Source organism: Pseudopipra pipra, chromosome 13 (assembly GCF_036250125.1).
Source record: "Pseudopipra pipra isolate bDixPip1 chromosome 13, bDixPip1.hap1, whole genome shotgun sequence".
NCBI classification, from domain to species: domain Eukaryota; kingdom Metazoa; phylum Chordata; class Aves; order Passeriformes; family Pipridae; genus Pseudopipra; species Pseudopipra pipra.
This window is the reverse complement of record NC_087561.1, coordinates 2,926,492-2,949,550: the sequence shown is the minus strand read 5'-3', so window position 1 is coordinate 2,949,550 and position 23,059 is coordinate 2,926,492. Positions and strand designations below refer to the sequence as shown.

General features: G+C 56.1%; 3 protein-coding genes across 8 annotated transcripts in view; 1 reads left to right on the top strand and 2 right to left on the bottom strand.

Moving 5' to 3' along the window:
• Positions 1-2,240: 2,240 nt before the first annotated feature.
• On the bottom strand, positions 2,241-9,950 carry LOC135421325 (sestrin-3-like). 3 transcript variants are annotated; one of them, XM_064669662.1, is made up of 9 exons: positions 9,438-9,950; positions 6,573-6,776; positions 6,188-6,370; positions 5,832-6,068; positions 5,637-5,748; positions 5,294-5,430; positions 4,689-4,879; positions 4,245-4,389; positions 2,241-3,676 (listed from the first exon to the last, which is right to left on the bottom strand). In XM_064669662.1, the coding sequence occupies exons 1-9, from the start codon at positions 9,933-9,935 to the stop codon at positions 3,587-3,589; spliced, it is 1,797 nt and encodes a 598-aa protein (XP_064525732.1). In that variant the 5' UTR covers positions 9,936-9,950; the 3' UTR covers positions 2,241-3,586. The 3 variants fall into 3 exon arrangements, with proteins under 3 accessions (XP_064525732.1, XP_064525733.1, XP_064525734.1); XM_064669663.1 differs by having other exon boundaries at positions 5,294-5,412; XM_064669664.1 differs by lacking the exon at positions 9,438-9,950 and adding an exon at positions 8,714-9,409.
• A 717-nt stretch (positions 9,951-10,667) lies between these two features.
• Positions 10,668-15,151, bottom strand: IL2RG (interleukin 2 receptor subunit gamma). Its single transcript, XM_064669682.1, is given in 9 exon segments — positions 10,668-11,607; positions 11,709-11,793; positions 11,867-11,963; positions 12,382-12,544; positions 12,650-12,792; positions 12,889-13,070; positions 13,296-13,386; positions 15,017-15,116; positions 15,119-15,151. Coding segments are annotated over 9 exon segments (1,083 nt in total). The 5' UTR covers positions 15,137-15,151; the 3' UTR covers positions 10,668-11,403.
• Positions 15,128-23,059, top strand: part of MED12 (mediator complex subunit 12) — a 35,467-nt gene continuing 27,535 nt past the window's right edge. For 2 of the 4 annotated variants that reach the window (XM_064669640.1, XM_064669639.1), the window contains exons 1-7: positions 15,129-16,279; positions 16,610-16,714; positions 17,504-17,695; positions 19,441-19,600; positions 20,911-21,086; positions 21,364-21,474; positions 22,006-22,260. In XM_064669640.1, coding sequence (XP_064525710.1) covers positions 15,272-16,279; positions 16,610-16,714; positions 17,504-17,695; positions 19,441-19,600; positions 20,911-21,086; positions 21,364-21,474; positions 22,006-22,260 — 2,007 coding nt within the window. In that variant the 5' untranslated portion in view covers positions 15,129-15,271. Of the gene's footprint in view, positions 16,280-16,609; positions 16,715-17,503; positions 17,696-19,440; positions 19,601-20,910; positions 21,087-21,363; positions 21,475-22,005; positions 22,261-23,059 lie in introns of all 4 variants that reach the window. The other 2 variants (XM_064669641.1, XM_064669638.1) reach the window with 2 other exon arrangements.

The following is a 23,059-nucleotide window of genomic DNA, read 5'->3' as shown; positions in this document are numbered from 1 at the left end:
TGAGTGCAGAAGGTGACTCCATTTTATACAGCCACATTCAGATATCTTTGCGTGTCAGCAGCTCTACCTGTTATCTCTGGGAACAGAGAGATGGATTTGCTGCTACTCTCTTCTTTCAGCCACCCAATTCACAAGTAGATGCTGACACATAATTAGGACAGATAAGCACGTGAGTGAGCTTTTATCTTTGCTTATGTACTCCAAATCCTCCATCAAAAAAGGAAGGTTACTACAGCTGTGGAGCTTTTTTTTCTGTATTGGAAGATAATGGCTCAGAGCTGACCATTAAAGGGGATATGAATGTCAGAGTGTAAGCCATGAGCTGGTCATTCCCTGGGACTGCTCAGAGGCCTCTTGGGCAGGAGAAGGCTTCACCTGGGAATGTCAGAGGGGTCCTTCCTTGACATAAGACAAGTAGTAATGGAGATACAGTCTGAGCCAGTGAAGCAGCTTATGAGGAATGTGCTGAAGCCCTTGAATCAAAACAGCATGTCATTGCAGCAGGTCTTCCTTCTTGCAGCTGGGATAAAGCTGGAAAATGTGCTGTTCCCTCTGCCCTGTGGGTGCTTTGTGCACCACAGCTCAGGAGAGGTCTTGCAGAAGAGAAGACTAGTTCAGAGCTTCAGTCATGTTGCTGTGGAGTGGTGGCAGGTAAGGAGATCAGAGGGAAATAAGGGAATGTAGAGCATGGATTCCACTGGCCTGGTTAGACACAGGGAGAGCTAGTCAGGGATATTCTAAAACTGCTGAGGGTAAAGTCTGGTTCATGAAATTGCACAGTATATGTACAGCTAGAAAGCTTGCATTCAAAGCCTTGGATACTCAACATACTCACTGTGCAACTTGGGAATGGCTCAGCTCTTACAAAAGCAGTCCTGGCTGCACCTGCCAGCACTTTCTTTCTGCTACAGGCTTTGCAAGAAGCTCAGTGACTGCTTTGGACATGTGCCTACAACCTCCCCTCAGTAATTCCAGGTACAGTTGCAGTGGCCTGGCTCCCACATGGGTGTGCAGGACATCCTGGAGGGTTCCTGCAGAGGTGATGTACCTCATGTTCTCCTCATTCCAGCCACAGAGCCATAGAGAGGAGTATCCCAGTCAAAGGGCACAGGGGGCACCAGGATAGGGGCCCAAGCATTGAAGTTGCCAGACTCGTGGCATGCCATGTGTGACTGCCTGAGGCTGGCAGCCTTCCCTGGCCTTGCCAGCAGCTCTGCTCATTTCTGGTCAGGGTTGACAGCCCAAGGAGCCCTTCATCTTGTTGGTGTGACTGGTGCTTGTCTGCAAGCCAGAGCGAGCTGCAGCTGCCCCAGCTCCTGCATGGCCAACCCTTTGTGCAAGTGTAGGGGGATGGGGCAAAAGGGAGCCAGTTCCACACTGGCTGGGACAGGCAGCCCTGCACCCCCAGCCAGCGCTGTGTTGTCACTGCCTTGTGACAGGGAGCAGTGAGCCCTGTGGAGAACTGCCTGCTGTGGCTCATCCTAGCCCTGCAGGGGACAGAGCTGCTTTTGCAGGGACAGGGGAGAGGCTGGCAAACCAGCTGGCAGGCAGCTAGGTTGCTGTGGTTAACCACTGCTACACCTGACAGCAAGCAGTTCAGTCAGCCCCCTGATCCCTGCCCAGCCCTCACTGGGGTTGAATGATAGTACAGCAGTGCCAGTCCCAGCACTGTCTAGCCAAGCCTGGTGGCAGCTGTCCCAGAACCAGTTATCCTTGCACTGGTGCCACTGTCCCAGCACCAGTACTGACTCAGCTGGTACTGCCCAGCACCAGTTGTCCTGGCATTTTATTGCCCAGGCACCAGTTTGGCCCAGTACAAGCTGGCCCAGCCCCAGTGCAGGGGGGCACCTGCAGCATGGCTCAGGAAAGGGTTGGTCCTGGTTTCTGGCCTTGCTCCCCTGGTGCCAGCCAGCTCCTTCCTCTGGTACACTCATCCTTGCTGGAGCACTGCAGCCCCTTGAAAACCTTCCTCTTTTCCTATCAAACAACACTGCAGCAGTTGCTCAGCTGAGCACAAGAGGACAGAGCTGACCTGTACAGGACAGGTCCAGCCTCAGTGACAGCTGCTTGCCATGGACCAGAGCTGTCAGCACAGGACCCCAACATGCCTGAGAATGTTGGGCTTCCTGGAGCTTGGGCCATCTCAGGGCTGCGTTCAGCCAGGCACTGCTGTCCTGCCTTCAGAGCAGCCATGCAAGGTTGAATCCCCTTCCCAACATCTGGCAGAAATAAAGCAGGCATCCATGTCAAACATAATATATTTATAGCAAAAATAGGCTTTTTCTGTAGCTTCCATACACAAGGTTTTCTCCCCGTACATTTACGCAGTAAACAGGCCGACTGAAGCAGCGTGCGCTGGCTGACTCGACAGCTGCCCTTGCTTCAGGCTCCCACTTACAACGGGTGGCTTCATCCCCCTTTTGTGGCTGCTCTCCAGAGCCTGCACTGGATCCCTCATACTTCCTCAGCCAGGGGCTGTGGCATGGCCAGGGAGCAGCCCAGGGACATAAGGGGAGCGATGGTGCAGCTTCTGCCCCCCAGGCAGAAGGCAGGGCTGGTGGACAGGCTGCCTCTGTTCAAATGGGAGCAGCCCAGGGAGTCCCTCCCAGCCCAGGATCAAGGAGAAGCTTCCTGTAGCTTACCTGTGTTGTGACCACAGGCTCCTCCACCATGCTCTTAAGCAGCAAGTGACTGGGCACAGGACCTCAGCCCTTTCATGGTGTTAAGAAGATACAAACCTCATTAACTCAGGAAGCCTTCCTTGTTCCTGCCTCTGTGCTGATGGGAGGCTTAGGACTGCCCAAAGTCCCCTGCAGAAACCCCCAGTGCCTGAACACTGTCAGAGACCTTCCCACCCTGCTGTTGGAGAAGGCAAAGCATTAGGACATTCTGCCAGCAAGAGCTTCACAGTTTGGAGTTTGCCTTGGGTCATCTCTTGTTCATCCCAGAGGGGTTTGGCACATGGACCTAAAGGATATTACGTGCAGGCAGCAAGTGCATCCCATTGCTGTCCTGGGCTGGAGAGGGGCCCTTGCTGGGAGCCAGCATTTCTTGCTGCCTAACCACGCAACTCAGGACATTGCAACACACCCGCACGCTGCCCATGCTGTTCCCAAGTGAGAGACATCACCCCAGTGAGGACAAGTGCCCAAGGGTGGCTTTGCAAGCAGGGCAGCCACTGCAGCACAGGGAAGGAAGCCAGCTTTCCTCTCTGCCCTCCCTGTGGCACCCAGGCTCCCACAGCACCCAGGCAAGGAGCTTCTGCTCGTGGGAGAGTATCCCTCTAATTTGGCCCCAGTCCCCTATTGCTTCCCTCTCCCCACATGTTTTTGGCAGTCCTCCTTGGACACGTTCAAGTCTCCAGCATCTCAGCAGCACGGACTTGCCTCACAGTTTGGTAATTGCACGTAACGGGGCCACTCAGTGAGCCCCACAAGGCAGGGGGGGAAAACCAACAAAAAGGAACAAGACAGTCAAGTAAACTAAATTGAGAAATCCCTCGCCGTCGGTCCCAGCGTGACGGGTCCCGCAGGAGTTCAGGGAGCGAGGACGCTGCCTGGCCCTGCCGCAGCGCAGCCCCCGCTGTCTAGGAGATCATGTACTGGGTGATGGCCTGCAATGCATACAGCAGCTCTGCCTGCATCCGGGCCTCCAGGATGAGCAGGTTCACGTGGACCTACGGGAGAAACAGGAGAGGCTCGGGCAGCTGCAGTGTGCTGTGGGCAGCGGCGCAAGCGACCGCTCACCTGGGCGAGCGAGTCTTTTGGCATGGCACAAAATGCCACCCATTTTTCCAGCTCAGGCAGCTACCCTTTCCCCCTCCTCCCAGTCCTGCAGGCTGTGGCTGCTTCCCACAGCAACATGCCAGGGAGTCCCCTGCATACTTGGCAGCAGCATGGCAGGCTGGCACCAGCACAGTCCCCAACGGCCACAGCAGCCGCTTCTGTGAGTTACAGCTCGAAGGACAGCTTGCCTGGAGGCACTCACTGATGGGCTACTGACCTTGGAGATCCCTGTGCTGCTGGTGGCCCCTGTGCTCGTCACACTGCACAGCCCCATGCCATGCTAAGCCCAGCTCCTCACAAACAGCCAATTTCCACAATTTCCACTCCCCCCCCCACCTGCCTCAGACTGGTTTGGTGGCTCAAAGATCTCCCAAACACCCCCAAAGCACCCCAGTCTGCAGCCCCTACCCGCTCCCAGCCCCACCACAGCCACTCAGAGCCAGGGGCCAGCCATCCCACCTTTTCACTGTGCTTGAACTGCTTCCAGAACCTGTCAAACATTTCTGAGTTTGTCTTCTCTGGGTAGCAGGTTACAGTTTTAATGTAAACTTTGAGCATTCGCTCCAGGAGCTGATTCACTTCTGCATAGTCATAATCATCGTACCTGCGGGGAGCACAGGGGCGAGTCAGGGCCAGCACCTCGCCTGTGGTCTGCCTGGGGCACAGCCATGGGGCAGGGGGACACATGGCAATGGCCACCAGGCACTGAAACCCTGTCCCCAAAGCTCCCTGCCCTGGCCAGAGAAGCTGAGCATCTCTTCCCTGCCTGTCCCAACATCCAGGCAGGCCATTCACCTCTGTCCCTTTTCCACGCTCATCTGCAAGACAGCCTGAGTCCCCTACCCTCCTCCCATCCGGGTCACCTCAGTTTCCTCCCCTGGACCATGAGGTTGGTTTCCCTACCTAATGCCAAACATGCAGTGGATGTAGTTCCAGATGCCCCGCTTGAAAACAGAGGGCTCACAGCCCTGCCGCTTGGCCATGGCACTGCTTTGCAGACCATCCACCATCCTGAACTTCTCATCCAGGAGATGCCCAATGTCAGAGTAGAGCCGGTTGACCAGTGAGAAGCCATGGTCTTCCCAGGAATAATCCTGTTGAGCACAGCAAGAGGCTTTTGCAACTGCAAAAAGGAGCTTGGAGCATGTTTCCAAGGGCTGGAGACCTCAGGATGCAGCAGAATTCAGTAAGTTTGCTTGGGGGGCACCTCTGCCACAAACCATAACATCCCTTATCAGACAGTTTTTGAATGATTTTGACCCTTGCCACTGTGAGGGCCGTGCAAAGAAATCATCAGCCCTTGGGGACAGAACTCATGGGTCACCTCCCTCTTCCCAACGCCAGTGGGGCAGGTCCCCTCTCAGAGCTGGGCTTTCCCACTCAGGCATTTTGCAAAAGCAGCTGTGCCAGATCCAGGCTGCATGGGCATCCCTGCCACCATTTACTGCCACGAGGAGCAGAGAGGCAGCAGCTTGGGCTGCTGCCCAGCAAGAGAGCAGGAGCCTTACCTGGACTCTGAATACCTGCGTCTGATCCTCATCGCGCCGGGCAAAATCCTGGTATCCAAAGTCAGGGTCCTGCATGTAGCATGCGAGGTTGGTGGCACCAGTGACTTCTCCATCAGGATCTGCAAGAAGGGAGAGCCCTGCAAACGGGTCAGAGCAGTGCTCAGCTGCCCTGTTCCCAGCCACAGCAGGCATCAAAAGCCAGCCCTTGCTGTGCCCCATGTGCATCCCGTGAGCTCCTCTACGAACCATACATCATGGAAAATGTAAGGCATGAGGGAGCAATACCCAGGTGTGCCATACAAACTCCCACCCTGCACACCCACCTCCGCTCCCTGCCCCTCACCTTCCTCTCGCTCCAGCTGCAGCAGCCTCATCTCCTCCCTGCTCTCGGTCTCCACATGGATCCGCTGCATGCGCTCCCGGAGGGAATCCAGCTCCATGCAGGAGTCCAGGGACTGCACAGACACAGGCTGGGGGTGAGGGCAGCAGTCATGGCTGCACCTCCCCCTCCCCAGCACACCCACCCTCGGGGGCTCACCCGCTTGCGGTTGATGCGCAGCAGCTCCTGGCTGCAGCTGTTGCCGGCGGTGGCTTCGCAGAAGCACTGGTTCCCGAGTGACAGGGGCTTCAGGGAGGCTCGGCCCCCCAGCCCCTCGTCCTGCTCACAGCCACAGCCGAAGACAAAGCTGGCGAGCGCGTGGCAGTGTGCCAGGAGGACGACGGCGTGCACCAGCTCCGCCAGCGACCAGCTCCACTCGCTGATCTTCAGCAGCTTCTGCAGAACACAGACCAGCAGTGTGCCACAGGCAGGTGGGCAGGGTGCTGGCAGCCTCTGGGGACACTGCTGTCCCCCACTGCTGCCCTGGTCCCTGGCTGACAGCCCTCCCCCAGTACCTCAATGTGCTCCTTGGTGATGAGCCAGGGCCGGTGTGCCAGGATCTTGTTGATCTCGTTGAGGTTGCGGAGTTTGGGGGGGATGAATTCGAGGCCGCGCAGCCACTGGGGGTCACCCCCTGCCCGCAGGAACTGCAGCACATGCAGGTTCACCAGGTACCGGCACTGGTGCCGGGCAGCCGCCTGCAAGGGCAGCACATCAGCATCCCTGCACCACACAGGCACCCCGGCACCCCATGCCCACCTCTCACCCAACCTCCAGGACACCACGATTTTGGCCTCTGATGAGAAGCCTCTGACACAGGCTGTCTGCTGGAGGGAGAGGGGAGCCCCACAGGGCTGAGCAGAGCCCCCGTCCCCTCTGGCAGCTCCCAGTGGGGCTCACCATGATGGCGATGTAGTGCCGGCAGTCAAAGGGCAGGGGGCCATCCATGTGCATCAGGTAGTGCTGCATCTTGAGGAAGCTGTCCAGGTACTGTGGGTGGTAGCCCATCTGCTGGGTCACTGCCTCCAGCCGCCCCCGGCTTGCCAGCACCTTCACGAAGAGGAACTGGGGGCACTCAGGGTCGCTGCCGGACATCTTCACTACCTGCAGGAAACACGCTCTGCTTGGCCCTCCTCAGAGCAGCCCCTGCTGCAGCAGCCCACCCCAGCCAAGCCCAGGCTCTGCAAGGGGCAGAAATCCCCTCTCCTGGCTCGGTGCTCCCAGAAGGACACTCCTGGAGCCAGGCAGAGCACTGCTCAGCACAGGCACTGCTAGCAGGAGGACAGGTCACAAGACACACAGGTTGGCCTCTGCCTGGGAGAAGGCACTGCACGATGAGCTGAAGCAAAGGACCAACTAGGAATGATGTTTCCTTGCAGTGATGCAGGGCTGGAGCAGGGGAAACATGACATGGAAAGACATTCCAGAATGGAGCAGCCTGTCAGCCTTACCACCAGGACCCTGCACTGCCAGCACTGAGCCCTCCTGCCCAGCAGCAAGATGGAGGAGAGCTGTGGAGATAGCGGAGGGACTCTGAGGCTCCTGTCCTGGCAAGCCAAGAGGCAAGTGATGTCCTGGCACCTTCCATGTGGTCAGGAGCACACAGAGGAGCTCCCCACATGTTGCCCAAGGAGACAGTGTGGGAGCGGTCCCGCAGGACACAGTGCAACTGTCACCAGGTGTGCCCACTGGTGAGAACACAAATGGGCCACTCGGCATGGGGGGCCCAGACACCCCCAGCAGTGCCCACCCCAGTCCCTCCCAAGAGGGTGGTGGGAGCTGAGGGCAGGGATGTTGAAAAGGTGTCTGGGCGGCTGCTGTGCCCCAACGACTGTGTTGCCACAATTCCCACCCGACAGCAGGGTCTGCACCTGCAGCCTGCCCACCCCGAGCTGTGGGTGCAGCAGGTGCTAATCCCTGTCACACAGAAAGTCACGGCCCCTGCTCACCCGGGGCAGCCCAGGCAGCACCCTGGGATGCGTATCCTCTCCCAGGCTTGAACTGAAATCTCCCCTGGGAAATTCTGGCCCTGCTGATCCCACCATCATGTTCCTCCCACCTGCCTCTCCGGCGCAGTCCCCCAAAGGATGGTGACTGGGGCACAGCAACCACAGTGGCATAGCAGAAAACCAGAAGCACTTCTGCAAACCACCAAAGCCATGGGGTGTGTGGCAGAGCACCCCGGGGTGAGGGGGAGACAGAGCAGTGATGAGCTTTGTGGCAGCACAGAGCAGTTGCACCCACAGAGGCAGTGCAGGAAGCAGCTCTGGCTATTTTCCGCCATCCTGCACTTCTGATGAACATACCATCGCTCAGATGTCAAGAGATTAACTCGATGACATTTGGAACATCAACTTCCTCTGGCCAAAGAGGTCCAAAAAACCCCAAAGCTCAAATTAAAATGGAAAGAGATAAGGAGCACCAGCTTCTCTGTTCCACAGGGGAAGGTGCAAGCCAGAAGTGACATGTGAAAGCCCCCTGAAAAGTCCCTCTGCCTGGGGAAAGGAGCTGCCATGAGGACAACCATGGGGTTACAGCCACTGGTCTTCTCCTCCTCGTGGGCAGAGGAGCTGGGGGCCCTTCCACTCCCCCTGGGGAAAGGTGGTCCACAGCAAGGAGCCATGCAACCACCCCATGGCTCAGCCTTTGGTGCTGCCAGCTCTCCTCACTCTGCTTGTCCAGGTGATGGTGGAGAGAGCAACTAGGCAGACACGGCTTGGAAGGAGAGGATGAAGGAAGGTGCAGGGCAAGCTCCGACCTCGGCCTCTCTCCTGCCCACTCCCAAAGGTACCAGCTCAGCCCAGGGTGTCTCCTACCGGGACCACCTGCCACATTCCCGCACTCCTGCCTCCCCAGCCTCTCGCATTGCTCCCAGTGCCACCTTCCTCACCTTCCTCGGCCATAGTCCTCCTCCTCCTCCTCCCCTGCACCCACTCGCACCCCTGGGCGGTGGGAACATCGCCTCCCTCCCCGGGGAGGCTTTCCTGTGTCCAAGCCCCCTGAACCCCAACAGGCACCTCGGCCCCGTACCCACCACCAACCTCGCCCCCTCCCCACCCGGCGGTGCTGCCGGGGGAGCGGTGCCCCGGTGCTCCCGCTCGGCAGCCGTGAGCACAAAAAGGCGGCAGGAGTCTGGAGGAGCCCGGCCGGCCGGGAGTGAGCCCGGGCAGCACCGGGATGCGCAGAGAGGGGCATCCCCGCCGGGGCTCCATCCCTCCGCCAGGAGAGACCGTGGCTCCGCCGGTACCGGTGGCCCCGCTGGTGGCATTCTCTGGCGATGCTGCCGCGGCGACACCTCTCGCCCAGCCCCTCCGGCCCGGGTTTCGAGGGGACGGGCGAAGTGCCCGCGGCAGGGGCTCCCCCGGCGGTGCCCGGGGCCGGTACCCGCGGCCCATTGTGCGGGCGGCGGCGGCGGCAGCGCCCCCGGCGGGCGGCGCGGGCAGTGCAGGCGGAGAGAGAAAAACAAGTTTGATTGGCAGTGATGGAGCCACGGCGCCTCCCGCATCCCGCACAAAGGGGACGGGGACGGAGCCGCCGCACCGGCACCGGCACCGCGACCGGCACCGGCACCGGCACCAACCCGCCGGCCGCGGCACCGTGAGAGCGCAGCCTCACCCCACCGGCCCCGCGCACCGCCAGCGGGCAGCGGGAATGTCCCGGCCCGTCGGTGCCGCAGCCGTGCCAGGCCGGTGGCGGCCAGCAGGGCGAAGCCCGGTGCTCCGGTACGGGCTGCCGGTGGCGGTGGCGCGGCGGGGCGGGTCCTACCTGCCCCGGCAGCCGCTGGCATCGGCTTCCTCGGGGGTGCTCCACGCTCTGGGGACACACGATCATGGTGAGCCCGTGCCGTGCCGTGCCCGCGGTGCCGGTGCCGGTGCCGGTGACAGTGCCGGGGCAGCGCCGGCTCCGCGGCGGGCACGGGGGGCGGACCCGCCTGCGCCAATCGCCGCCGCCAGGGGGCGGCCTCCGCCGCGCCGCGTGGGCGGGGCCGGGCAGCGCCGCTGTCAGCGCCGGACACGCCCCCAGCGGGCCGGGATCGGGATCGGGATCGGGAACGGGATCGGGAACGGGATCGGGAACGGCGCTGGGGACCAGTGCTGCAGAGCAGAGCCTGAGGGGGGCCAGCCTGGAGAGCTCATCGCTCTCTACAACTCCCTGACAGGAGGCTGTAGCCAGGTGCGGCGTTGGGCTCTTCTCCCGGGCAACCAGCGACAGAACGGCTGGACGTAATCTTAAGCTGCACCACGGGGGGTTTAGGTTGGACATTAGGAGGAAATTCTTCACAGAAAGGGTGGTCAGGCATTGAAATGAGCTGCCTAGGGAGGTGGTGGAGTCACCATCTCTGGAGGTGTTTAAAAAAAGGCTGGATGTCTTACTTGCACTTGGTGCCGTGGTCTTAGTTGATGTGGTGGTGGTCAGTCGCAGGTTGGACTCGATGATCTCAGAGGTCTTTTCCAACCTGATTGATTCTGTGATTCTGTAAGAGCAGTTGCAGGACCCTGCAGCTGGTGTTGGCCAGAAAGCTCTGGTCTCCTGCAGGGACAGCAGCCGTGGCTGAGGGCAGCAGGTGGCCCTGGCAGTGGCTGCAGAGCCCAGAGCCGAACCCACTGCACAGGGAGGCCACAGCACATCACCCCGTGTGCAGGGAGCACCGTGGGATAGCCAGGAGGGGACTCATCTGCATGCTTGATGATGATTGATGCCAGCCTGGGACAGTGGGGCTGGGATGGTGGGGCTGGCTCCTGCGTCAGAACGTGTGCAAGGCCAGAGGTGTTCAGGAGGTGGGGCTCCACTGGTGCTTCCCCCAGACCCTGTGTGACAAGCCTGGACAAGCCCCTGGTGGCCAGAGCTTTATTGCCACGGGAAACCTGGGGAGCAGGCAAGGAGCAGCGAGGCCTTGGGGGAACTGCCAGGCTTGCCCAGGGCCCCAGGGTAACACAGTGGCTTGCGGTCTGAGCTGGTAGAGGCAGGACACAGGAACAACCACAAAACCACGGATGAAAGGCAAAGAGGAAATTTATTTTCATTATCTCGAGGACTGGAGGATCCCCCAAGCAGCACCTGGGCAGAGGCAGACAAGCAGGGATGCAGGTACTGTGGAGCTTGGCCTGTGCTGGAGAATCACTGAACCTGCTGTTTTTGCCTGTTTAGCAAGGATTTGTGCAGTCCTGGTTTACCACTGTGATTTGATCTTTCCCATAGCAGGGCAGGAATCTCAAGCATGTTAAATAAGGTGCCACTAAGTCTATCACAAGCCTGTGTTATCTAAACACAGAAGTTCTACTTGCCAAACACACAAGGCTAAACATCTAAGAGTATGGTATATATGTTTTTCTACACCCAGCTGCAAGTCACTTGAACATGTTTACAATACTCTTCAGGTGTCTTCCATTATTTTTCCACTCTTGGTCTCCCTGGCACTCCTCATCCCCCATGTCCCCATCAGTTTGCCAGTGGCCCCTGCCTGCTTGCCAGGACACGTCCCTGGGTGTGCTTGTGGGCACCAGTGCACCACCAGTGCCCCCAGTGCAGCCCCCAGGGCACCCAGCACACCGTGCTCCCCCAGCACCTGCAGTGCAGTGCAGCCCCTGTGTCATGGGGGGCTGAGTGTGGCCATGGCAGGAAGCAAAACCAGGGGCAGCTGGGGGAGGCATGGCAGGAGCAGGGAGCAGGGCCTGCAGAGCAGTGAGGTTTTGGCAGCAAAGCTGTGCAGCATGGGGGGTGCAGGAGTGTGTCACAGTCTCCCATAGCTGTTCTTGTAGGGGCTGTGCTCGCCGGGGGCAGGTGAGGCCGAAGGCATCACAGATGGTGGGGGGTTGCTGCTCTCCCAGAGGGGCTCGTAGCTGTCCTTGGGTGGCAGCTCACTCACATAACAGATGTTCTCGCTGTAGTTGGGCTTGAAGCTCTCCACAATGTCCTTGGGGACTCCAGCCCATTCCTGCAGGGAGCAGAGCAGAGTGAGAGGAGCCACCACCCAGCCCAGCCCCAACCCCGCGGTGCAGGGCGAGCCCAGGGCAGGGCCATCTGCATCTGCCTTACCTGGAAGTTGCCATTGTGGGTGATGAAGAGCTCATCGAAATTCTTGCTGGGGTTGGGAATTCGGGGCATTAGGATGACCCATACCCTGTGTGGGAGAGGTTTGTCAGAAGGGAAGAGCCCCAGTGCTGCTGTCCCCCCCATCAGCTCCCCACACTCACCTTTCCATGCGCACCAGCAGGATGACAAGGACCAGCAAGACCAGGCAGGAGGCAATGGGGATCAAGACCGTTTGGATCCAGAACCAGTGGACTGTGTCTGGAAAGAACCAAGGTGACACTGATGCCCAGACAGTACACGACCATGGCAGTGGGTGGCCATGGCATTGTTCTGGGAGCAGAGGATGGAGAAGGGGCCCGTCTCCAAGCCTTGCCACGCTACCACCAAAACTGGCTGGTGACCCTGTCCTGGCCCAGCAGTGCCAGAGCAGCCCTCCAGTGCTAAGAAACCCCTGGCAAAAGTCAGCAGGTCCCACTGCTGGGGTGTGTTTGGCTTCCAGAAGTACAAAGCAGCAGGGGCTGATGCTGCTGCCTGCACTCCAGGTGCCCAGATGGGTCTTGCCCCTACAGCTGCCACCTCAGGCCAGCTCTCTACTTGCTTGGCCATCCCTCACCTGCTGAGCCCTGCCATGCTCCAGTCCATCCCATCCCATCCCACTACAGCCCCCAGGACCTACCCTTGCTGGTGGAGTTGCTGCCCCAGACCACGGGAACGCTCCACTCGCTCCAGAGCTGGGTCCTGCCGCAGTATTTGTTGACCTTGCTGCGCACATAGAAGGTGTAGAACTTCTTGTAGTCCACGCTGGGTAAGGAGAAGACATCTCCATTCACCGAGATCTCCTGCAGAGACATGAGCTATGGCTGTGGGCTGGGACTGCCATGGAGGCTGGTGCACAGCTCCTCCCTAGGCACAGCCACAAGGGTGCTGTGCCCAGGGGCTCTCACCATCCAGTCGGTGTCCTTGTTGCTCTTGTACTTCACAGCGTGCTCCAGGCACTTGGCTTTGGGGTATGTGGTGGCCCAGGTCAGCTGCAGCTGGTTGTTGCTCATGTTGTGGATGGTCAGGTTGACGGGCGCATCTGGTTTCACTGCAGGTGAATGCCTGGTGAGTGCTGGCCCCATGTCCCCATGGCCCTGCTGCCAGCTGGGACCTGATGGGTCAGCCCTGGGGGACTAATCTGTACCCAGGTCCTGCAGCTCCATGCGCTTGCTGATCTCCAGGGTGCTGCCGCCCATGCTGGCTTTGAGAAGGACGTGGAAAGGCTGGAACTGGATGATCTCGTTCTGGTTGAAGTGGCAGCCGACTCTGATGTCCTGGTCCTGCCGGTAATGCTTGCACTCCACCTTGTTGGATGTGTTCCTGTACCTGTGCCACAGGGAGTTACCGGGGCTCCCCAAGGCCTCACACGCCCCAGCCCTCCTGGGGACCCCTCTCCCCAGCACATCCCATCCTGCTTGCCCTGGAGACAGAGCCTGCCCCACCTTGGGCTTGTGGAGGAGGAGCAGCCTGATGGGACCAGCGATGCTGGCAGTAGCCCCCCTGCACAGGGACCCACTGCTGGACACCAGGCTGTGGAGCAGGAACACCTACCAGTAGTAGAGGGAGTAGTTGGCCTTGAGTGTCTCTCTGCTCCCCCACGTGCAGTTCATGTACTCCTCGTTGAAGAGGACACACTTCACCTCTGCAAATGACAGACACTGCTGGGGATCATGGTGGTGGGAGGCTGTGCCAGGGCCCAGGAGTGCACCGGGGAGACACGGCACATGCCAAGGTCCCTGCACATCCTTACGAGCCTTTCTCCATCTTAGCCAAACAAGCCCATCTCTTTCTGGCATAGCTGTGTTGGTGACGCCTGGGCTGCCAGCAGCCCCACATCTTCCTCTAAAGGACTGCCGTCTCTCCCACATCTGTGCTGTTGGCTTTTCATGCTGTGGATGTGGTGTTTCACCCTGAGTCCTCCATCTACTCCCCTTAGTCACCCCACAGCTGCTGTTTGCAGCTCCTCAGTGTGGGGCAGGATACAAATCCCTCTCTGCCAACCCATTTTGTTTGTCCCATGATAAAATCAGGGGTTTTTTTTTTCAGTATTTATGCCTGGTGTCTCCATCCTGGCTAAATTCATCTCACTGTTACCCTTTTGGGTGCTTGCAGGTGCTCATGTGTCTCTGTGTCTGGGTGATCAAGGCTGTGCTGGGCTGCTTCCCACCACAGCCCCTCCACCACAGGCTGAGCCTCTGAGTCTCCATCTCTGCAGGAAATTCATGCTGGCTCCTCTGCCCCCTCCTTCTGCTGCACTGTGCCAGGCCTGGTTCTTACCCACGTAGCCACATCCTGGGCTGGCAGGAGACTGCAGGGCCACAGCAGCAGTGCTGGTCCCATCAGTTATGACACCACAGTCTGCTCTGGTGCTCAGAAGCACATCTTGCTGTGGGATGAGCTGCTCTGATGGACTGAGACACCTCACAGAGCTCTCTCAAGTGCCAGCCCAGCTGCTGGCAGCTGAGAGCTGTCCTGCAGACTCACAGAAAATGAGAGGTTTTCCCCTAAAAACCAGGCAATGGGACATCTGGTCCCACCCAAGGTCCAAACTCACCAGCCAGAACTGCAGGAGCAGGAAAAAGCCAGAGCCAGGCTTTTCTGAGCTGTAGTGTAACACAATGCAGCAAACAGGCTGCGCTCTGGCTGTTTCCACGCATGAAGATGAAGGACACCTTCCCAGCAGGCCAGGAGGTCCAGGGATACAGAGGGGCTGTGTTTCCACAGAAAGTTGTTGTTTTGTTGACAGCCAGCCAAGAGGTGGATTTTTTCCCAGAAAACAATGGCTGGGATGAGGGTGCCAGGTGGAAAGAGAAGCTGCTGTCTCCCTTCCTGTGCATCTCCTTCCTGTGCACAGCACTGCTGACGTGACCAGGATGGAAAGGGCAGATCCACTAGGCCACCAGCCTGGCCAGCACCCATGGATAGCATGGGCCTGCCAGTAGAGTAATGGGGCCAGGAGTGCTGCAGGACTAGTAGCCATGGGGCTGGTGGTGTCAGCAACACTCCATCGCTGGGGTGGGAGCAAGGACACCCAACGGGGCTCCCTGGCACAGCCTGTCTCTCCTGGCAGCCCCTTTGCAAGGGGCCATGTAGGTGCCGGGGGTCCTGGGGCACACTGGGGGGTCACAGGGTCTCTGGCGCACCCCCCAACAGCGCGCCAGCCCACACAGCCCCACATCCTGCCCTCCTCGCCCACCATCACTGGCTCCATCCCCACCCACAGTGGGGATCTGCGGCCTCCCACCTCCCCATGGGCCCATGTGCCCCCTTACCTGGCTGGCTGTGGGCAGCAGCAGGGCAGGGGTCCGGCCCACAGAGGAGGAGGAGGAGGACAGGCACCAGGAAGGTGGCAAGAGCTGCCATGGTGGGGTGGGGCTGGCCATGGGGCGCATGCGAACAGCCCCGTGCAGAGCTGTGGCTTCCGCCCTCGCTTCCTGCCCCACGCACCGCCTGCACCGAGGGGCCCACCCCATGTGCTGCTCCAGGGCCACTCTGATGGGGACCACAGCTCACCCCAGGGGGGGCCCATGGCTCATCCCACTTGGACCCCATGGCTCATCCCACTTGGACCCCACGGCTCATACCACTGGGAACCCACAGCTCACCCCAGCGGGACCCCACAGTTCATCCCACTGGGACCCCACAGCTCACCCCAGTGGGATCCCACAAATCCCACTGCAACCCCACGGCTCATCCCTTTGGGACCCCATGGCTCACCCCAGTGGGATCCCACAGATCCCACTGGAACCAGACGGCCCATCCCTCTGGGATTCCCGTTTCCTCCTGCCATGTCCCCGTGGCTCGCTCCGCCTTGCCGCAGGGATCACCCCACGGGGCTGTCCCCAAGAGCGGGACAGCTGTGGGGACCCCAATCTGCAGCCCGGCCGGCTCCCTGGGAACCGGGCGGCACCGGGGCAGTCCCGGCGGGGCTGTGTGTGTGTGACAGCACCGTCGGTGTCCGGGGGCCGGGGACGATGCAGCGGTGGCCGCAGGGGGGTGTCTGTGGCCGGGGCTGTCCCGGTGTCGGGGCCGCCGTGGAAGGTGGGGGGGTGTTGTTGGTCACGGGCCCTTCGGGTCGCCACGTCCTTCTTCGGCACTTTCCGGCGCCGCTCGGGACTCTCCGTCCACCCCGAGTCCGGCTTCGGGCCTCTCCGGCAGCGCTCGGGAATCTCCGTTCTCTCGGCTTCTCTTCGGGTCTCTCCGTCTGCGCTCGGACCTTTTCGTGTTTACTCGGCCCGACCTCGGCGACACTCGGGTCTCTCCGGCAACACTCGTGCCTCTCCGGCGGCGCTCGGGACTGCCCGTCCTCCCTCGGCGCATCTTCGGCGGCTCTCGGGCCGTGCCGCCGGTCCCCGCCGTGCCCGGCGCAGCGCGCAGCGCGCAGGCGCGGGCGGCCCCGGCGGCCCTTGTTGTGGCCCGGCCGCCCCCGCCCGGCCATGGCGGCCTTCGGCGTCCTCAGCTACGAGCACCGCCCGCTCAAGCGCCCGCGCCTCGGCCCGCCCGACGTGTACCCGCAGGACCCCAAGCAGAAGGAGGTGAGGGAGCCTTGGGGGGGACGCGGGGTGCGGGACCGCCGCGCTGCGACCGGACCTGGGGAGGCGGCGGGGCGGCAGGGCGGGGGTCGGGAGCGGGGCCCGTCCCGCCGGGCCCGCGGGATGGGGGGCGCTGGGCGGGCCGGGGGCGCCGCTGTCCCGGTGTCCCGCACTGCCCCGGGAGGGGCGAGGCAGGGCGGCGGGGGCCGGGGGAGCAGCCGAGCCTGGCCTCGCTCGGCCCCCGCTCTGGGGACGGAGGCGGCGGCGGTGGTGGGCGCGGAGGGGCCGCGCCGGGCCCCGCTGGGCCCCGCTGACCGTCCTTCCCCTCCGCAGGATGAGCTGACTGCGCTGAATGTCAAGCAAGGCTTCAATAACCAGCCGGCGGTCTCCGGGGACGAGCACGGCAGTGCCAAAAATGTAAATTTCAACCCGGCGAAGGTGAGACGGGGCCTTTAGCAGGGTGGGCTGCGGGATCCTGGACAGCCCTGGGTCTTACTTCCTTCTCTGTGCCGAGAGCCAGGAGACCTTTTCCTTTAGAATGAGTAGTTTTAGGACCTGACCCTCTCTTTCTTTGCAGTCCAAGTTCTGCATTCTTTTAGAACTATCTCCCACCTCTGCAAGAGAGTTCCTACTTTGCTCTATACATCTTAGGGGCAGGTCTGTATCTGCAGTCTCAGTAAAACCAGCATCTGGGACTCCCCATACTCTGCAGTTAAAGCAGAAGGCTACGATCCCAGGAGAGGGAAAGTTCTTACTGGTTTGGTTACATCATGTTCACGGTAAAAGAGAAGTAAGATTTCTTGAAACATCTGGCAGTTCAAACAGGGGAGTTACATAACGGGCTTCAACTCCATTTTTCCAGTCTCTGAAATCAAGATGTTGACTTCCTGGCCTCCCCAACAGAAGGACTAGTAATGACCTGGGTTGGAAGGCAATCAATGAGCACAGGATATTTGTTTTTCTTGGCTGACTTCTGTCTGAGAAGCGCCTTCTGTCTGGTTTGATAGGTATTTATGAAGTGCTGTGTCCATCTCCAGTCCCTGCTTGGTTATTGTATGAGTTGTCTGGAAGCATTCATCTCTGCAAGCATAGCAAAGGAATTTACTGGCAGTTTTTTTGTGTTTCAAAAGTCGATACTTCTGGTAGGAGTGATAAATAAGGTTTTAAGCACACAGAAAACAGAGCTTTGAGTCGTGAAGTGTAATTAATCCTTTTTTCCTCTTCCAGATCAGCTCGAATTTCAGCAGTATTATTGCAGAAAAGCTGCGGTGCAACACACTGCCTGACACAGGGAGGCGGAAACCCCAGGTGAACCAGAAGGATAACTTTTGGCTGGTGACAGCACGTTCTCAGAGTGCCATAAACAACTGGTTCACAGACCTGGCTGGAACTAAGCCCCTCACTCATCTTGCTAAGAAGGTATGCTACAGGAGAGGTGTCCTGGCAGGGCAGAGAATTTAATCTGGGCTTGTTTCTGAAGTGTTTCTGAAGGTTTTTACTGTTTGGAGAAGTTTCTTATCTGTACATCTCGTGTAGTTTTCAGCTTGAAGAGTGGATCCAGGATTTGTAGAGCCCTGACTGTAGTCATCCCCACTCAGAGAACTGGTCCCTTGTCTGTTGTTTGGAGGTGTGTCCAGCTTTGCCTTTTGGCTTGTAGGACACGACTGATTTATTTTAAGGTTTAGATGTTTTTCAGAAGAGCTGCCACTGTTGCCTTTGGTCTGTTGTTTAGATTAGGACATTTCTGTTGTGGAGGATTTCTCAGGTTGTCAAAAGCCATAGTGAGAACTACTGAAAATAATCAGCTAAGTGACTTACCAGACTTCTGTTGCAGTGACTTGTTTCTGGTTTTAAGCTGAGGAGAGTATATGTGTTATCACTTGTTCTCAGCCAGGCTACAGTATTTCTGTGCCCTGGGCTCTAGGGGTAGATATTTCCCTTGTAGCCTTGAATTCTGTAGAGTATGAAAAAAGGGTCTCCCTGCGTTTTATCAGGCCCAACAGCAAGGGGAGAGAGCTCTCTCTCAGGGGAGGCACATAAACAAGGAACTTGGGAATCTGGTACGCCTTGTGGAAAAACAGAACTCCCAGTTGTGAAATGGTAGTGGAGCACATAGTTTAGAAGATGGAATTTGTCTGTTCCTTGAGGTCCTGAGTCATTCTTGAGAGGAAATAAAGTAATCAGACTTTCCCACAATCTGTCTCTTTATAAACTTAGTCCTTGTGTCTTTCTTTGGCTGTTTGCTGCCAGTTTCCTGAGGTCATTGTGAAAGCTTGAACCTTTCAAGGCTTTCCCCAGTTTTCCTGCAATGGGCTCCATCAGTTACTGTGGATTTAGATGGGAAGGCAGCGACTGTCAGTAGCCAAGTAGTCTGTGCCTTTATGTCTTGGAGGAATCAGAGTAATTGGGAAGAACGTGAGAAGCATAGCAGGTAAATAATTGAATTGTCAGTAGTTCAAGGACTTAAAGGTATCTACCAAATGGGCCTATTCTTTGGGAATTTGTTTCATTCCTTATGTATGCTCTCCAGAGTATTGTGTGGAAATGAGCCCCACAGCTGTACTTTTTCCTGTGATGTGTTGTTGCTTCCTGGTTTATAGATCTGCACTCTGATGATTTCACTGGTATCCTCCTGTGTTGGATCTTGAATTTTGAATCTTGGATTAATGAATTCCTTCCTACTATGTTACTCAATTCTCTGTTTCTCACAGTCTCCTGTGGGGTATTCATGATATTACAAAACTTTTGTAACCACTGTGCTTTGTTTACAAAGTGAAGAGTCCTGTCTTCAGTCTGTACAGCAGATACTCTGTTTCTGACTCAGTCCTTAGTCTGTATCTTTTGTAGTTGTTTAGATGCTGTCTGGAGGATGGCCTCCAAGATATTTGCAGCATTCAGGGCATGGATTTACAGTGATGTAATTATGTTTTCTCCCTTCTTTCAGTTTGTTTTCTTTCTATTTATACTGAAATGTAGCTCTGGTACTGGTGCCTTCTGACCAGAGGTGAATTTTTGCAGTAGGCTTTTTGAGATACAGAGCAACACAGTAGCCTCTTACCTTTTTACCTTTTTCACAGCTTGCAGCACCTGCAGCAGATGTAGCTGCTTTGGAATAGTTCCCATCCAAGTCCTTGGCTCATTTCTCCCTCTCAATTCTGTTATAGGTGCCCATCTTTAGCAAGAAGGAAGAAGTCTTTGGTTATTTGGCAAAATACACCGTTCCAGTAATGAGAGCAGCATGGCTTATCAAAATGACTTGTGCCTATTATGCTGCCATCACAGAAACCAAGGTGAAAAAGCGTCATGTCATTGATCCCTTCATTGGTAAGCAGTTTGTGTGAAGCACTGGTTTTGTCCATCACAGGTGTTTCCTTCTCAGCCTGCTCTTGATTAGGAAGAGGTAGCCTGAAAATCCGTATAAACTTGTTTCCTGCTGATAAGTCCTTGTGTGCTTATGTGCATAACTGAAACAGACCCACCTGTGAGGGTACACTGTTGAAAAATAAGTCTTAGCAACCACAAACACTTCCTGAGAGCCTGACTCTGCTTTCTCCCAGTTGAATTCTGAGCTCCTTTGCAGTATAACCTGTTTTATTTTTACCTTACAAAGACAGTAAATGTTACAATTCAGAGATGACTGATTAGCTACTTTCCAAGTGAGTAGGTTTCCCAGAGAATTTTGGTATGTTACTCCCTGTCTGTGTTTCCAATTTCATTAAGCATTACTGGATCCAGCATCCTTTACATCCTGGCCTGCTCCAGATTGCTGCAGTCTAGGAGATCTCCCCTGGCTGTGTTCTGGTTTGTATGGCTGGGACTACACAACCTGATCACACACCTTTGAAAATCAGTATTAGCAACCAAAGTCCATGGATTACTTTTTTTTCCCCCTATGCCTTCTTATTTATCTCTGGTATAAAAATTACACAGGCTTATTAACTCTGTGTCTGGAGGTTGATTGATTTGTTACACATATTTATTCCATTTGCTTTCCTGTTCCTTTGGGTTATGTCCCTACTGCTGACACTCTAAGTGTTGTTTGTTTCATGTTCTTGCATATTTTACCCTGGTTTTCCATCTGCATTGTCCCAGAGGAGTGTAATCATGCTTTCACTTTAATTGACTTTGTCTCCTACACACTTAAGTTTTGGTAAAAACAATTCTTTTTTAAAAATTGTTGATTGTAGCTTTACAGTGATAGCTGGAAGAGACTAAGAACAAGTTCAGACTTGAAGTATTTCCAGTGTTTCTGCTGTCTGTCAGATTATTGAGGATGCTGAACTAGACTGGCCTAACACTGCTCTCTGCTAGAAAGTCTTTTCTCTCTGCCTGCTGATTCTCAACAACTGCAGTTGAGGAATCTTTTTTCCCAACTTTTCCAGTACAAAGTAACCCTACCCCACAGACTCAGAAGTTTTTCCCCTTGTTCTCTATTTCTGTGGATGTCTCTTTCTCCCTCACACCTCCATGGCACAAACAAAGCTAATATTGTGGCCCTCATTTTTCTTTCTTTGTCTTTCTGTCCGTTTCAAACAACAGGAACATTTTTGGGTTTCCACCTGTGCACCAGCCTGGTTCTTTCCTGTCCCTGTTTGCCACAGTGCTCACTGGTAACCTGTTTGTTTCCTCTTCAGAATGGACACAGATCATCACCAAATACCTGTCAGAGCAGCTGCAGAAGATTGCAGAGTTCTACAGGCAGCTCCCAGGGCAAGGCTGTGGTTCACCATCAGGACCAATGCCCCAAGAGGTGGAACAGGCTTTGAAGCAGTGGGACTACAATGAGAAACTGGCTATGTTCATGTTCCAGGTGAGGGACCTGGGGGGCTGCTGTGTGTGTGTGTAGCAGGGGAGGGCTCGGGAGTGGATGTCAGGTGATTTATTTCTGCAGAATAGTCTCTTTCTGTGAATAGACCATTAGGACTAAATGCAATTTTGAGCTCAATATTAGAACAGGGGTACTACAGATCTGTGTGAACTTGCAGAGTTTTGTCCACTGTTGGAAAGCAAGCTGCTGCTGTTCTGCCTTACCTTAGTGAATGTTACTTCAACTTGTGTTCATGTGCTCTGCTTTTATCTGTGTGCAGGATGGAATGCTGGACCGGCATGAGTTCCTGACGTGGGTCCTTGAGTGTTTTGAGAAGATACGGTCAGGAGAGGATGAATTTCTGAAAATGCTCCTACCTTTGCTGCTGAGGGTGAGAAATATGAACCCAGCTTGCTTTAGAAGAGTGCTGACTTCTGCTGTTGTCGATCCCCTTCCGTTTGCCTAAGGGGATGATGAGCTATTTTGCACCAAGAACACCAGGGAGTGTCCCTGTGAGCATCCTTCTTAGCTCATGCAAGGATATCTTTTTAGTCCTGTTGTCTTCTGTTTTTTTCTCTCCTTTACCCTGATTCCCTGCACTGGATTTGGTAATCCCTGCCCCCATGTCACAGCTGTGATAGTTGTACTCATGCACCAGTACATGGAAGGTGCTTTTCTTTGTTTCTTTGGCAACAGATTCTGGGCAAACCTTTGAAGCCCTGGGAAGGCTGGGTGTGGGTACATTTTTATACATGAAGTCATTGCCATAGAGCATTTCAAGGTTTTTTCTGATGCTTAGTAGCCAGTGGGTGATCCATGGTGCTAAGGAGCTCTGTAAAAAGCGGTACTTTGGGAAGGTCGAGGGTTTCTCCTGTACTGCTTGTGACAAGGCTGTTTTCCCCTCTCCCCGTGTTCCCTGCAGTACTCGGGGGAGTTTGTGCAGTCTGCCTACCTGTCCAGACGTCTGGCCTACTTCTGCACCCGCAGGCTGGCTATGCAGCTGGATGGTGCTGGTGGGCACCCACCACACATCCTGTCTGCCCAGACAGGGAATGCGCTTCCTGCAACTCCCACCCCTCAGCCAGCTGCAGGGAATCCTCCTCCCAGCCCTTTCAGCGACCTGCTGCTGTGCCCCCAGCACCGGCCAGTGGTGTATGGGCTCAGCTGCATCCTGCAGGTAGGTTTAAGTAATGGTGATTGTGGGGTCAACAGGGACAATTTACATTGTGTGCCATCACAGAAAAATCATTACAGTCTGAGTCAGCAGCTTCCTGAGTACAGAAATATCAAACCATGATTGTCGTGGCTGATGTGTTTAAAGAGCTTTTGTGCCAGACATCAGTGCTGTAGCAGTGCCCTTGACTGACTTGCATAAGAAAAATGGGTTGGAATAGAGCCTTTTGCTCTACTCACAGGTGCCTCTCATGGCTGGAAGGCTTTACAAAAGAAGGGATGAGAAAGAGGCTTATTTCATCTTGGGTATGTCAATAGCAGGTTGTCATTTAGGAAAGGAAATGATGCCAGAAATGAAAGTGCTTTGTAATTTTGTCAGCTCTTAAAAGCAAACGTCTCCTTGTCAGAAAAAAAGTTCCCACAGAACAAAAAAAAACCCCACAACCAAACAATCAGCACACACAAAAAAAAGCCCCTCCCACTTTATGGAAGAATTTAATGGTTTAGGAGTAGCAGCAGGCTGTGAAAAGGAACTACTCTTAATTCATAATCTTTATACTCGAGATTGATTAAACCTTACATTGCAATGAAAGGGCAAGGTTGCCAAAGCCTTATTGGTAGGTTTTTGAAGGGCAGGTGCTTTTGTGACACTGTGGGATTCAGTCCTTACTGTCCTTGTGTCAGAAAGAGATAGATGAGTTCTGTTCAGTGTGTGTATTCATTCATGACTGTGTTTTTCTCCTTCAAGAGGAGAGTGACTAGGTCAGGTGGGTCCATGCAGAAGGAGTGGAGTTGGTTTCTTC